General features: G+C 38.8%; 1 protein-coding gene across 2 annotated transcripts in view; it reads right to left on the reverse strand.

The window, feature by feature from the left end:
- Positions 1-17,500, reverse strand: part of LOC115218780 (protocadherin beta-7-like) — an 85,438-nt gene that overhangs the window by 15,702 nt on the left and 52,236 nt on the right. The window contains exon 3 of one of the 2 annotated variants that reach the window (XM_029788707.2): positions 10,563-10,626. The exons of the other annotated variant lie outside the window; for it this stretch is intronic. Coding sequence (XP_029644567.1) covers positions 10,573-10,626 — 54 coding nt within the window. The 3' untranslated portion in view covers positions 10,563-10,572. The remainder of the gene's footprint in view (positions 1-10,562; positions 10,627-17,500) is intronic. 2 annotated transcript variants of the gene reach the window in all.

Below are 17,500 nucleotides of genomic sequence, written 5' to 3' on the forward strand. Positions count from 1 at the left end.
ATATATATACATGTCCAGCTGTATGTTAAATGAATGTTCTGCTCTGTGTATAAAACTGGACTCTGTCAGTCATGATGAGTATTCCAGTTAATTCGACCAATAAAACAGCCTGCTCATGATATTAACGTGCAAATGGCTGAGTACTCCACAGGCACATGTGTACCTTTAACAAAGTTCTCATGGAGATTCAGCATGATACAGAGTGAGACAAGGCTGGCCCTTTCGAATTACAGGTATAATTCATTTTTGCCAGGTGAGTGGATTGGAGCAATAAAGTGATATAAAGTGACTTGCCCAAGGAGACAGTGCACCACCAGGAATTGAACCGAAACCTGACAGTCACAAACAGGATACCGTAACCCCTACGCCACGTGCCTTCACACTCTATATACAGCAGCTCCACTTTGCAACACAGTCGTAGCATCGTTTTAGAAGAGATGCTGTGAACATTAGCTGCTTAATGAAATCACTAAGATCATTTGGTGCTGTCGTTATGATGATTCTAATTTTCCAAACTATTAACTCATCTTTACAGTGTGTGTATCTGCAGGAGGTGGGGGTAGTCACCTGGAAATGTTGTAATCCTATTAACTGAGTGATACCTGAATATTTGAATTAATGATCTAACTGATTAATGATTGACAACAACCAGCATCACCAAGATTCTTAATTAAATCATTCAAAGATGAACTAGTTGAGATTCTTGTGTCGTTAATCTTGCTTTTCTGCTTCTGTGTTTGCACACAGCCCTCACTGCTTCTTAGCAAAAGCATGATGCCACTGACCGAATACCACTCAATGAGAGTTGTGGGTAGGTAAATCTTTAAATCTTCAGCTGTGGTAATTGAAACAGATGTAAATTTACCTTGTTATGCTCTTTATATAGAAACAATACTGTAGATTGTCGTGAAATGTCTTGAAATATTTCAGGCTTCATTTACCATTACTTAGAAGGCAATTACCTGTGCATTTCTTTGCACACAAACTAGAACAAAGCCTTTCTAGCTTGGCTAATGTCTATACTGTGCATTTGTTGGTGGCATAATTAAATATCTAATATATATTTAAACCTGATACAGTGTGAATTAGAAAATCTAACATAAATTTAAAGCAATTAAATAACAGTTCTTTGAGCCTTTTGTTATGAAACTTCAAACAGATGGGAATACATCTCAATACTTTCGGGAGTGCAACAAAACAAAGGAGATTGCCCTTGAATGTTTCACTATTTGTTGACTGCTCATCAGAGTACAAACACCTCAGCAAATCACAAGAAGAGCTTGTAGCAAACAGCATTTACTTGAGCTGCTTTCTTGTACGATCGAACTCACAATCTCATGTTCAGAATCTCTTCCTAACCTCTTGGCCATACCTGATATTTGTATGTATTAAGTATATGCATGTATGTACACACACACACACACACATTTATATATTATATACATATATATTGTTGTATTTCGGGATGGTCATTTCTTTTTCTTTTGCCAAATAAACACACACACACAAACACACCATACACACACACACACACACAACACATACACACGCACACAAGCATGCACACACATATGCACACACACACACACACATATTTTCTTCACTCATTTATTACTGTTCTTAGTTTATTATTTTAACACCTGTCCATTGTCCAGAAATTTTTCATCACACATCTGTGACCTCTTCAGCGACACTTTTCATTTCCATGTATATTCTTGCTCCACTCACTCCATTCTGTTCCTCTAAGGTGTGTCTCCTTATGTGCGTAGGTGTATGTGTCCTTGTGTGTGTGTGTGTGTGTGTGTGTGTGTGTGTGTGTGTCTTAGATTTTAGCAGCAATGTGGCCTTCCCCTCAGTTACTCCATTGTGCTGCTGACAAGGTTGACTTTGGCTTTGATCTCTTCGGGGTCGATTAAATAAATACCAGTTGCAAACTGGGGTTGATCTAATTGACTTATCCCCACCCCCCTGGAATTGCTGGCCTTGTGCTAAAATTTGAAACCAATATCAATAATAATTATTTCAAATTTTGGCAAAAGGCCAGCACTTTCCTGCGAGAGGATCAGTCAGTTACATTGAGCCCCAAAAGGATGAAAGGCAAAATTGGCCTCAGCAGAATTTGAACTCAGAATGTAAAATCCTGAGAAAAGGCAATTAAGCATTTTGTCCAGCAAGCTAATGACTCTGCCATCTCACCTCCTTAACAAGAGTAATAATAATAATCGTTTCTGTTATAGGCACAAGGCCTGAAATTTGGGGAAGGGGATAGTTGATTACATTGACCCCTCCCCAGTACACAACTGTTACTTATTTTATTGACCCCGAAAAGATGAAAGGTAACGTTGACCAGCGAAATACCACTAAGCATTTTGCCAAACATGCTAACAAGTCTGCCAGATCACTGCCATAATGATGATGATGATGATGATGATGATGATGAAGATGATGAAACTGAAGAAGATGATGAGGAGGAGGAGGAGAAAGAGGAGAAAAAAGGAAGATAAGGAATAAGATGTGGAGGAAGAAGATGATGATAATGATGTGGAGGAGGAGGAAGAAGATGAGGAGAAGGAAGAAGAAGATGAGGAGGAGGAAGAAGATGGTGATGATGATGAGGAGGAGGAGGAGAAAGAATAAGAACAACCACAAGATGATGATGGTGATAGATGTAGAAGCCTTTGACTAGTTATAAAGCGATGATCAATTGTGATTCCTTGACACTCCCTTAGCACATTCTGTTAAGACTTTGAATCATCTCCCAGTTGTGTCTGTACGAGAGAACATCTCGTCCCCATAGATCCATCCATTTCACCAACCTTCACAACTGTCCACCAAGCCATTGTTCTACAAACCCGCACCTCTCCGATCTCATTCCTTGATTATTCCATAATCTGTTAATCAGTTTAATCATTAGTCGTTAGTGTCAACTGTTATAATTAATGTCATCCACGTTGTCAATGGACGACAATTGATTCCATGCGACCAATACCTCGGCTAAAGAATTCTTACAATAGAGCCGTACACACCTGGTTTTTGTATTGATCTCAGCAATTCTCTCCACACAAAAGCTCCACATGTGGAATGGAATGAAATGATTCCGCTAATGGCATTTTGTAATCACCACAGACATAACAAAGCCAGCAAGAAGCTAAATAATTACAAGGTAAGGTAACACACACACACACACACACACACACACACACACATAAACACATATGCACATACACATACACACACTCACACACACATATATACATATACACACACACACACAAACACACATATATATATATATATATATATATATATAGATACGTATATGTATGTGTATATATGTGTGTGTATGTGTGTGTGAATGTATGTACGTGCGTATGTATGTATGCATACATGTATGCAATCGCTGTCAATCTGTGGCAAACCATCCTGAAGATAAGATCATGTGACCTTTAAATGTCAATAAATGGGGAGGTCAATAATATAGATTTTGTTAAAACATATCTGTTTGTTGAGTTAATTTGCTTTGACTGTCTTTCTGTCGGATTGTTTCCCATCGATCCGTGGAGGGACTGGGTCCGGCCGCAAGAGGAAAACAACCTCAGTAACATTTAACCAAAGTTGTTGGTTTTGTTGTTGTATTTTATCAAATTTATTGGGATCTGGCATGAGATGCCACCAACAACAAACACCACCACTACCAACAACAACACCATGTCCACCACTACTAACAATCACCACTGCTACTAATACCGTCACCGTCACTAACTTCCACAATTATCCTGAGCATCATCATCACCACTACCACCAGACCCACAATCTCCACCACCTCAACGACCACTATCACCAGAACCACCACCTCTGCCATCACAACCACCACAACTACCATCACCACCACCACTACCATTACCACAACCACCACCACATCGACGGTGACCACCACCAGCACCTCCCCCTAAGACAAGAAAAAGAGCCATTATGCAGTCAGTCAACCTGGTAGAAATACCAGCTAAATCACCCTCAAATTACACCTTGCCTCAGTGAGGAAACATGAAGAAGGTAAAATGTTTTTTGAGAGACTATGCGTGAATAAGAGACAGGATGGTCATGTCTGGAAAACCTTTACTCATTTACCAAAACAGGAGAATCTGTTGGGACCTAGCAATGTTTTGTGCCAGCAACATGAGATATAAGGAAGGTGGCCAACTGGTAGAATTGTGACAAGACGTGTTCCCATGGAAACCACCGAGATGGATTACATAACAGCTACGTCACATTACATGTGACACCATTCACTCTGAAAGTCAGTGTGGTACTTTACATAATGTAGTCCCAGATAGATGATGCCTGAATCAAAAATACATGGGTCATGTCTGAAATATGGGGTGTACTGGATCAAGGCTGACCTAAACATCAATAACCACGAAAGAAGGATACATTGGGTATTGTAGTCCTAGATAGACGGTGCTTGGACAACATACTCGATAATCATAGTTGGGGCATCTTTGATCATAGGTTGACTGGATCAGGAACTAACCTGGGGTTAAACAACAACTCCAACAACAAAGATAAACTATTGTTGTTGTTTAACCCCAGGTCATCTGTGATTGAGCTAAGATGAAAGGCATTCCAGCCATAACCATCCCGTCTGTCTAGGAATATCTTGGGTGTCATGGTCTAATGTTTGCTCAGTATCAGCTGAGAGAGATTCCATCAATAGTGTAATTATAGTTCATGTTCTTGCTTAACCCTGGGTCAGCTCTGATTAAGGGGGATCAAAGACATTCCTACCATGACCATCATCCTCCTTTTTCTTCTGGAGATAAATATACCATAGACTACACTATCCAAAGTGTCCTGTCGTTTTTTACAGCATAAATGTGGTTGCTATTTCTAGCGGGTTCAGTGACCACCTACAGACTCCCTCTTTGGCTCATGATTGATGAAATTATTGTTGTGGTTTAGCACCAGGTCAACCTTGCTCCAGTAGATTTAGGATAAAGACAATCCAACTGTGACCATCTAGTATGTTGTTGTTGATGATGATGATGATGTTGTCCAATCCTAGGTCAACCTTGATTCAGATTGTTGGGCAGGATTTGAGGGAGATTTAGCTGCTACATCAAGCAGGTCAAGAGACCACGTATAAATCTGCTTGTCGGTTTGACATTACAAACGGTTGTTGTTGTTGTGGCCGTCATAGAAGAAGTGGTCGTGGTAGTAGTAGGTGTTGCAGTAGTAGTTTTGGTTGCAGTAGTAGTAGTGGTAATGATTGTAAGAATAATAGTAGTAGCGGTAGTTGTTGTAGTACTGACAAGTCTTCAAAGGTCCGAAATTGGTGTAATAATTGCGAGGAATGAGTGGCGGTGGTGGCAGAGGCAGTATCGGCGGCAGCGGAGGTGGTGGTGGTAGTTGCAGTGGCGGAGGCGGTGATGATGGTGTTGGTTCGTTGATCCGTTGCTGTGTTTGTGTTAATATATAAGCTGGACCAACCTCCTGCTAACTACCAACTATAATAGCTAACACGGAGATCAATAGTGATCAATAAAGATCAATAGACATCAATAGAGGCCGGACAAAAGGTTGTATTGTGCTGTGTATATTTATCGACAAGCACAAGGAAATAATTAAGGCGGGTCATTGACGAGTTAAGTCGAGCAGAGAATGGGGCTCAACTGAAGCGAGACCCGAGTAACAGGCCGTCGGACAATGGTTTGTTGGTGGGAGGGCCACTGATGGAGTTGTATTAATGTGTGGGGCTGTGTGTATGCATGTATATGTATGTGTGTGTGTGTGTGTGTGTTTGCAGTTTTGTCACTGCAATGTCATGAGGGTAGGTGTCTCTCTATGTGTATTACATTCTCTACATTACATTATGGCAAAAAGTTTTGTGGGTATATGCATATGTACATATATGCACATATATATATACATGTATATATATAATATACACACACATACATATATATATATATATATTATATATATATATATATATATATATAATACACACACATACATATATATATATATACATACACACATACATACATATATATATATATATATATAATATATATATATATATATATATATATACCACACACATACACACAACCACACATATATGTATATATATATATGATATGTATGTATATATATACATGTATATAAGTAATATATGTATATATATATATATATGTACTACATACATATATATGCGTGTGTCCATATACATATATATGTATGTATAGGTGTGTGTATGTATATATATATATTTATATATATACATAAAGTTGTATGAACATATACACACATAACCATACATACATTCACATATGCATGTGTGTGCATGGTGTGTATGCATATGTATATATGTGTGTGTATATATAAATACACACACATATATGTACATACACATATGTACACATTTGCAGTATAGATATCTATGTTTATTTTTACCTATTTATATATATACACACGCACACACACATATATATACACACACACATATACACTTATACACATAGGCTTGCATGCATTCACATGTGTTTATATATATGTATTTATGTGTATATATATATGTGTATGTATGTATATATATATATATATTTATACATAATACATACGTATAAATACATAAGTAAACATACATACACACATATATTCACACACACACATATACATATGCATACACACCATGCACACACATGCATATGTGAATGTATGTATGGTTATGTGTGTATACGTTCATACACCTTTATATATATTGCATATACCCACCTACACCCACCCATACAGAGCATCACTTTGCCAGGTGGAGCAACACATCACCCCAGCCCAACACGTTCATGCTTGCTGTGCCACTCAACAGCTGACACACAGACAGACGCCAAAGCGGAAGTAATGTTCTTTTTAGAACAGATTTTTTTTTTCTTTCTTTTTTTTCCATACTGAGAATGTCTTTTTGTTTTTTTTTTCTTTTATTCAATTTATTATGTTTGTAGTTGGAAGGGACAGATTTCAGGGGGTGAGATATGGTGCAGAGGAGAAAGGATTGGTGCAAGTTGGTGGTGGTGGTGGTGGTGGTGGTGGTGGTAGATCAATGAGCCCAAATACATAAACAAATTGGCTAAGTGTACTTTACTGATCGATATGTATTGTGGATGTGTGCGTATGTGTGTGTGTTTGGTGTGTGTATGATGTATATGTCATGTGTATGTATGTGTGGTGCATGTGTATAAGAGATGTATAGAGTGTGTGCATGTGTGATGTATGTTTGTCGTGTGTACATAATATGTGTGTAGTATGTGGGGAATGTGTACTATGTGGTGTGTGTGTGTGTGATGTATTTTGTGAGGTAATTTTGTCTGAAGTACATGATCGCTCTCTTGGTTTATTTTCAAATATGACAAGAAAAACATTTTGGGTACAGCCAGCATATTTAAGGTACCCCAGGTAGAATTAGGGTACCCTGAATATAGTCTGGGTGATACTCCAGACACAGGTATAGCAAACATATTTTAAAGTATTTTAGAGAGAGAGAGACGGGGTTATAGCCAGGGTATCATCCTCAGACAAACACCTGCCAATGGAATAACAGTTGCTCAACCTTCTTGATATTGTAGCCAAACATCCTCAAAAGCACTGCTACTATATGGAAATACAAAGCTTAAATGAATCACAGACCTGCTCAGAAGTGTATCTTGGGTTAAACAACAACAGTCATACCAAGCCAACACAGGTTGACCATGGTTGGAATATCTTTGATCATAGATCTGCTTGTTCATTGATAACCAGGGGTTAAACAGCAAGAATATTGTTTGTTTTTTAACTTAATAATTATCCTGCCAAAACCTAAAATACTGCCACATCACACTACCACAAACACTGAAAGCAATTCATCTTTCACAAGTGTTGCTAGTCAAAAAGAGATATTAGATGTGGACCAGCCCCGATTAAATGAAAATGCATGGGAGATGTGTTTCATAAAAGTGAAACCTTCCTTACCTGAACGATTTACCCAAGAAAAGGTAAGAAAGAAAATGGCGCACCTCAGGTATTTTAAAAGAATAGAGAGGTAGTTTCCAAAGGTCTTCAAAGAAGGAACTGGATGGAGCATTGACTGGTTTGTGGCAGAATGTATACTCCACTGATAAAGGTAGAGAGGCATGTAGAAGTGTATGGCTATTATTTAAGGTGAGAAAATGGGAAGGTCTCATGAGTGTCTATTTACCCAAAGAAGGGTGTCACATCACTGGGAAGGACAAACACAAGAGTTACTGACAGACATTGGTGACTATGTGGAGTGTTCACTTGTCCTCTTCATATTTGCGGAGTACAAAGGTGACCTGCAACAACATGAATCAGGTGCGGATTTCACGAACCTCTAGGTCCTTATGACCTCATCTCAAAGACTACAAGGTTGTCCCAGAGTTCCCATAAAGGGGAATGGGATGAGAAGAGGTCAGTCAAACTGGTGATACAGAGCAAAATGCCCCTCTCCTCTACTTTGCTTCATGTCTAGGAGACCAAACCACATCAGAATCTACTGTACAAGGGAGAAGGAGGTGGTAGCCTAGACAACAGTGGAGACCAGGGTTGCTGCTGCTGCTGGTGTTAGCAATGATTATGAGGATTCCACAACATCAGTAATACCAACAATTAAATCTGTGAGGACAACCAGAATAGAAAAAGAAATGGCTCGTCTTAAGTGCCACCAGGGTTTGATGATTTATGGAACTGAGATGAATGGGATTCTTCTCTAACAGAAAGACTCCATACTAGCTTTATTGCTCTCTAGCCTTCACATGTCCTCTGCATTCAGGCTCCTTGTTTCACCACCATGTAGCATTGCTGTTTGTACACATGCATCATACAATTTTCCTTTCACTCAGAGACTGAGACCTTTGGTTGTCAACAGATATGTGTGTGTGCGCGTGTCTGTATATATGTACATGTAAATCATCATCATCATCGTTGTTTAACGTCTGCTTTCCATGCTGGCATGGGTTGGACGGTTTGACTGAGAACTGGTGAGTCATAAGGCTGCACCTGGCTCAATCTGATCCGGCAAAGTTTCTACAGCTGGTTCCTAACGCCAACCACTCTGAGAGTGTAGTGTGTGGTTTTATGTGCCACCGGCACGAGGGCCAGTCAGGCAGTTCTGGCAACACCCATGCTCTAAAGGTACTTTTTACGTGCTACCTGCATGGGAGCCAGTCCAGCAGCACTGGCAACGACCATGCTCAAATGTTGTTTTGTATGTGCCATTGGCACATGTGCCAGTAAGGTGACGCTGGCAACGATCATGCTTGAATGTATGTATGTAACAATGCAGGTATGTATATGTGTGTATGTGTTTGTTCCACCACCAACACATAACAGTGTTGGTTTGTTTATATCCCTGTAAATTAGCAGTTCAGCAAAAGAGACCAGCCTAATAAAAAAATAAGTCCTGTGGTTGGTTCATGACTAAACCCTTAAGGCAGTGCCCCAGCATGGCCATAGTCTAATGACTGGAACAAGATAAACGATAAACACCATAAGACATATAATTGTTTCTGGTGTGGCTGAGTAGTAAGAAGCTTGCTTGCTGGATTCCATGGTTCTGGGTTCAGTCCCACTGCATGGCACCTTGGGCAAGTGTCTTCTACTATAGCCTCAAGCAGACCAAAGCCTTATGAGTGGATTTGGCAGACGGAAACTGAAAGAAGCCCTTTGTATACATATATAAACACGTGTGTGTGTCTATACACAGCCACTCCATCAGTTATGCCAACAAGGGTCCCAGTTGATCTGATCAATGGAACAACATGCTCGGGAAATTAATGTGGAAGTGGCTGAGTACTCCACAGACACGTGTACCTTTAACGTAGTTCTCAGGAAGATTCAGCGTGACAAGGCTGCCCCTTTGAATTACAGAGAAACTCATTTTTGCTAGCTGAGTGAAATAAAGTGTCTTGCTCAAGGACTCAATGTGCCATTGGGAATTGAACTCACGATGATCTTATGATCATGACTCGAATGCCCTAACTACTAAGCCATGTGCTTTCACACACACACACACATATATATATACACACACACGTGTGTGTTGGTCTCTCTCCCCACCACCACCACCACCACCATTTGATAACTGGTGTTAGTTAGTGACTTAGTAATTTAGCAAAAAGAGACCAATAGAATATGTCCCAGGCTTTAGAAAATTAAGTTTTGGGGCCAAGTTGTTTGACTAAACCCGTCAATGACTGAAACAAGTAAAAGATACAAGATATATGTATACACACGCATGCATGCACACACACACATACACACACTTATATTAAACTTATATGTGTGTGTATATATATATATACACACACACACGCACACATATATATACACACACACATATATACACATACACTTACATACACATGTATATATATATACATATACATATATATATATATATATATATACTAAATGTTTTAGAACCCTATTTCTGTGATGTTTTATATTGTATATACGGGCCCTTATGGCCAGTAAAGACAGAATTATTATTATTATTATTAAAGAAAACTCACCCCAGCCTTGCTACACCTTTACTCCTGAAGGCCCTCCACAGGCCATTGGTGCAGCCCTTCCTCTCTGGAAGATTAAATGGAAAAAATAAACAAAAGGGAACAATTAAAAAATTTTGAGGTAATCAATGAACTACTACTACTACTACTACTACTACTACACACAAAAATTTTCGACTGCATCCTTTACTCATTTGCTGACCCTCTCTGAAGCTCCCAAAAGATCTATACTGGAGTATTGTGGCCCCAATGTAGGCTCTTGCTGTTGTTACACTCACGCATCAACATTCTAGATCACATCTACAATGAGGGTCATTCAAAAGATTAAAAGAGACTCGCCAAAATTGTACGACTCAATTCAAACATAACTGGCCAGATATTGTTGTTTGGGTCCGAGAAGAAAAAACCATGTACCATCTTAGAGGTCAGCTGACCTGATGATGTGAATATCTCTTTGAAAATCAAAGAGAAAGAGAATGATTATGGACAACTGCTTCGAAACCCCCAGCTTCTATATCCCGATTATAAAATCATATTTCTGCCAATGAGAATTGGAGCACTTGGTTTTCAGAGTAAATGTCTGTGTGATGATCTAGATAAGCTGGAGTTTTCAAAAAAAAAAAAAAGTAATCAGCCGATCTAGCACATTAAAAATACAATCTGTAAGTAGAACAATAAAGATATGCAAGACTTTTCTCAAGTTTGAATTATGAATTCGTTTTTGTAATTTACATTCCAGCGATGGAACTTTGTATCTTTGTTAGAAACCTGCTCCAGCTTTTTAAGAAGATTTCAAATAATTAAAAATAGAAGAGAAACATATATATATATATATATATATATACCCTTACCTACCTACTGCCAACATATACATACAAAAGTACATACATATATGCATATATATACATATATATATATATATATACACATATATATACATGATGGCTGCCCCCTCGTTATTGAGTATGGCTATTGCACGAGGTTTAACTGTTAACGGAGCTGTGACCGAATGTGACTTTTTAGCCCAGTTAAAGACCTACAATGTCTTGTACAGGATTGGCAGCTAAAACCTTTACTGGCAATAGCTAACTGTAATTATAATTGGGCTTCATGTACCTTTGCATGTCGTTTAAGTCCTCCTGCCGAATTACACTCTCTTCCACATGCCCGACAGATATGATTAGTATGGTGTGTAGCACCACCACCAAGCAGCCTGGTAGTCAATCATCAGTCTCTCTTTATGACTAGGAAGATGACTCATGAGCCCAGCTTTACTGAGGCAGGGTCTTGCACAGACATTGCATGTCAGCATCAAAGGAAGACCCTTCCCATCTGGAAGTGTAACAGCAATGCCCTTCCTGACATCCCTCCTTACTTTCTCATGTGCAACTCGAGATTTCTCAAAAGTGGCTGTCCCCTCATGCACAATCCTTCTCCACCTGCTACGATCAATAGCTATGCCTTCCCATGTGTCAGGAGAGATGCAAGCGTCTCTTAAGGAAGCCTTCAGCAAGTCCTTATACCTCTTTTTTGGTTTATGTGGAGGTTGTTCTCCTTTAGCCAACTCTCCGTAAAAGAGTTGTTTTGGCATCCTTGAATCTTTCATTCTGACCAGATGACCACTCCATCTGAGCCTTTGCTTCAACACAAGAGCTTCTATACTTTCACATACATACAGGTCACCATGGTGCACACACATGGTTGCAATGCATGTGCCTGGTGTACCCTTATCAGATGGGTAGTCATGACCGGTGTATTGGGCTTCATATATTTGTAGCCAGCATCACTTTGATGGCATGTGCTGCTCTCTCACTCAATAAAAATATACAAGAGCCATTTATAGTGATAGATGTCAGTTGCTATGCAGATGTGACCATCTCTTCCAAACTCTGTAAAGAGGAGAATATCTATGGACAACTGCTTCAAAGCCTGCAGTACCTCTGCCCTGATTATAAACTCATCTTCATACCAGTAATTATTGATGCACTTGGGTATTTTAGAAAATGTTTAAGCCACAGTCTGTAGAAGCTAAAATCTTCAAGCAAAGATCCAGTTTGTAAGTGGAACAGTAAAAATATGCAAGACTTTCTTAAAGTTTGATGATGTAACATTTATTGTTGATATCTAAACTCCAATGATGGAGTATTTGTTTCTTTGTTGGAAGCCAATTCACTCCTTCTAGGAAGGAGACGAATAAATAACAAGAAGAACCACACACGCATATATACACAATAAACACATACATAAGCACATACATGGAAACATTTAAATGCACATACATGCACACCTCCTCAATTGTAGATGTGTGATGGAGGGATGCAGGGATGAGAAAATATGAAAAGTCTTTAGTGTGTTGTCTTAATTAGATAGAAAGCTTGGGGGAAATGGAGAGTGGGAAGTTAAGTGTCTTGCCCAAGGTTACGGTGACAAAACATCACAGCAGGGTGAAGGTTTCAATCCCTGCAGCAATCTGGACTGAATCCATCGATGTCAGATTATTTGAATTGACATCTACAATGTTACCATGGCGATCTTACAGGGGAATGAATCTATAGAATATGCGCAGAGGCTGATGTCTAAATATATACAAAGCGGGGAGGAGTGAGGAGCTAAATATATAATTGTATGCATGCATTACACACACGCACATGCATGTGTGTGCACATGCAGAGAAATGGACAGACAGACAGACAGACAGACAGACAGATAGATAGACAGACAGACAGACAGATAGATAGATAGATAGATAGATAGATAGATAGGGCAGTCGATATGTAGGTAAACAAACTGATAGAAATGTTTACAGAGTGAGGTCGGTTTAAATCTGTTCCTTTCTTGTAGGAATTGGTCACCCATTAAAAACTTCCTTATGTAGACATATTGAAAGAGAGAAAGGGAGAGAGAGAGAGAGAGGTGAGGACAGAAGGAACAACAAAAAGGGTTCTATAATATCTGATCTTCATACACACACACACACATGTGGTCAGGATGTTGCACTCGTGATTGCTAGACCGTGGGTTCAGTTCCCAGACCCGGCAGTGCATTGTATTCTTGAGCAAAATTCATTTTACACTCTTTGAGTCTGCTCAGCTGTAAACAGGTTGACATGGCAACAGAATGGCCTTCTGGCCAGGGAAGAATGTTGGTCTGCTCACCTTGTCAGTGGGGTGGCATCATTCCAAAGCGCATTGTGACCAGTAATGTATAACAACATCTGAGCATCTGATTAATCACATGATCACGATATATATATATATATATATATATATATATAGTCACAGGAGTGGCTGTGTGGTAAGTAGCTTGCTAACCAACCACATGGTTCCAGGTTCAGTCCTACTGCATGGCGAGTGTCTTCTACTACAGCCTCAGGCCAACCAAAGCTTTGTGAGTGGATTTGGTAGATGGAAACTGAAAGAAGCCCATCGTATATATATATATAAATGCGTGTGTGTGTGTGTGTTTGTATGTCTGTGTTTGTCCCCCCACCATCACTTGACAACCAATGCTGGTGTGTTTACGTCCCCGTAACTTAGCAGTTCAGCAAAAGAGACCGAGGGTTTAAGTACTAGGCTTACAAAGAATAAGTCCTGGGGTTGCTTTGCTCAACTAAAGGCAGTGCTCCAGCATGGCTGCAGTCAAATGACTGAAACCAGGAAGAGCATAAAAGAATATACACACACACTCACATACATGCACTCGCATGCCCATACATACACACTCACACAAATATATATGTGTGAGAGTTCTGACCAATAAGAAAAACAATTTCTAGATCATTTGTTGCTGGTGGTTTAATATATAAACAAGGGACTGAAGTGGGACCCTTATTTAGCAAGCACTTTTCTAAGAATTCTAACAATTCCAATGAGTGTTGGTTCCTGCAAGTGTCCTGCATTGACATTGTGCCTGATATCTAAAAAAGTAGTTTACAATTCTGGTGCTCGCAGTACCTAGCACCCCAACAACTGGGACCATCTCAACCTTTTCCATTGCCCACAGATATTCTATCTTCCAAGTGGGACAAGCCACATCTAGAATCAAACACTGTGTGTTGGCTTTGTTAATCACCATAAGATCTAGTTTACACTGTTTAATTTCATGCTCCCATTGTACTATAAGGTCCCAAAAATCTCTTGGCAGGATCACTTTGAGAACACCTTCTAGTTTGTGCTCATTCAAGACCATATTTTACACATAACTCCCAATAAACAACTTTGGCTAAGTTATCATAGCATCACTTGTATTCTTTGTGCTCTGGCTGGTGATCATTATCATTATTAAGTGAGAGAGCAGTGCATGCCATCAAAGTGACACTGGGTTAAATTATACAAAGCCCTGGATACCCATCATAACTATCCATCTGATAAGGGTGCACTAGGCACATGCATTACAACCATATGTGCGTAACATGGTGATCTCATATCAAGAGAAACAGTGCGTGACCTTGCAGGTGAGGCCCAGTTAGAATCTTCTTCTGGTCACGTAACCCATCTGGTTCAAAAAGTCCCTGAATAAGGGTTGCTTAAAGATGTTGAATGAAGCACCCATGTTTTCTTTCAGCACATGGCTATGATGCTCCCCCACTACTTCTGCTTGTGATCAGTGATGCACATATTGTCAGCCACCAAGGGACATGCTCAACTGGTTAAGGTCAAACAACTGACAAGCAAATCTTTGGTATTGATCAGAATATTTGCTGTAGCCCATCTTTTATACCAAGACAAAACAATGTACATGATAACACTTCCAATCAGTTAAGACCAGAAGCCATGAGAGCCACTGCCTGGGACTGCATCAGGACATTATCATTAATAATAATAATAATAATAATAATAATAAAAATAATAACAATAATAATAATAATAATAAAAATAATAACAATAATAATAATAATAATAATTATTATTATTATTATTATTATTATTATTATTATTAATCAACTAGTCAACCAATTAACCAATTAATTACTTCATTAATCATTTTAACAATCAATAAACGAACCAGTTAGTCCAGTTGTGTAGTTGCCATTCACACCTGAATCAGTTAGATACCCTTTGTTACTCAAGGTGTGTTCCATATTCAAATACACACACATAAACATACATACATACATATATATACACATACGATATAGTGTATATGTAAACACATAGAGAATCCACTTATAAGGATTCTACGCATTAGAAAGAACAGCTAAGTTCTATGACCACAGGAATTCCTATTGAATTTTGTCCTGAATTTTTTGTGGTCATAGAACTTAGCTGTTCTTTCTAATGCGTAGAATCGCTATAAGTGGATTCTCTATGTGTTTACATATACACTATATCGTATGACTAATATATAGTCTTTTTGACTAAAATTTTGTTTACGCGTTGGACCACTGGAAATGTAAATTTTAATTGAATGTTTTTAATTTTAATTAAATTCCATTTCCCTTTGATATGTTTAAATACTATATATACATATATATATATAAACTACAGCAGCAAAATACTACAGTTGACAGAAGCATTATGGAAGGATAACAAGGAGAGAAGGAGTGAGCGAAATAGCAGGTCTGAACCCAAAACAGACATAGCAGGGTGAAGGGTCCAGTTTTGTGTATGTGCATTTTGGAGAAGTGACTTGGTGGTAAGAAGTTTGCCTCGCAACCACAGAGTTCCAGGTTCAGTCCCACTGTGTGGCACCTTGGGCAAGTGTCTTCTACTATAGCCTCAGGCCGACCAATGCCTCGTGACGGAAACTGAAAGAAGCCCATCATATATATGTATATATATATATATATATATATATATGTATGTGTGTGTATATGTTTGTGTGTCTGTGTTTGTCCCCCCAACATTTCTTGACAACTGATGCTGGTGTGTTTACGTCCCTGTAACTTAGCGGTTTGGCAAAACAGACCGATAGAATAAGTACTAGGCTTAGAAAGAATAAGTCCTGGGGTCGATTTACTCGACTAAAGGCTGTGCTCCAGCATGGCCACATGCAAATGACTGAAACAAGTAAAAGATAAAAGAGAAAAGGTGTCTCAAGTGGAGGTGGTGATTTTGGTGGTGGTGGTGGTGGTCATATATGGATGCATGAAAGTGCAGTTATTATTGCTTTTGCTTGCTCCAACCTCAACACCCATTCATCTGTTGAGGGGTCAGTATACAACACAGCATGTTGCTGCGTAACTATGTGTAGATGCATGTCTGTGTATGTGTGTGTGTGAGTGTATATTGAGGGGAGGTGTTGGTAGCTTCACCTCTGTGTTGTGTTGTGTGGCTCAGCACTGGGAGTGACGGTGGGAGATGCAGGCCAAACCAATACCACACCCCTTGTACGCCTTTACACAAATGCATACAGGCATAAATACAATATATACATACATAAACACATACATACATATATGTACACACACACACACATATATATATATATACTTATATATACATGTATGTGTGTTCCGCCGAGGTCGACTTTGCCTTTCATCCTTTCGGGGTCGATTAAATAAGTACCAGTTACGCACTGGGGTTGATGTAATCGACTTAATCCTTTTGTCTGTCCTTGTTTGTCCCCTCTATGTTTAGCCCCTTGTGGGTAGGAAAGAAATATATATATATATATATATATACATATGTTAGAGTCTGCATGATTGTATAGAGTTAAATATATAAGCCAATGAGATTCCAGTGTAGTATGGTTCCTACATTTTACTTTTGTAAAATTGGGGAAAATTCAAAAATAAAACTTAAAAAATCAGACTTTGTAGGCTTCACATTAACTTATACATATTTGCATGTATTCAATAAATATATTTATATATATATGTATATATACATACATACATCATCATCGTCATCATCATTTAACGTCCGTTTTCCATGCTAGCATGGGTTGGACGCATATACATATATATGTATATATATACATACACATATATACAAACATAC

The sequence above is a fragment of the Octopus sinensis genome, linkage group LG14, assembly GCF_006345805.1.
Source record: "Octopus sinensis linkage group LG14, ASM634580v1, whole genome shotgun sequence".
Taxonomy (NCBI): domain Eukaryota; kingdom Metazoa; phylum Mollusca; class Cephalopoda; order Octopoda; family Octopodidae; genus Octopus; species Octopus sinensis.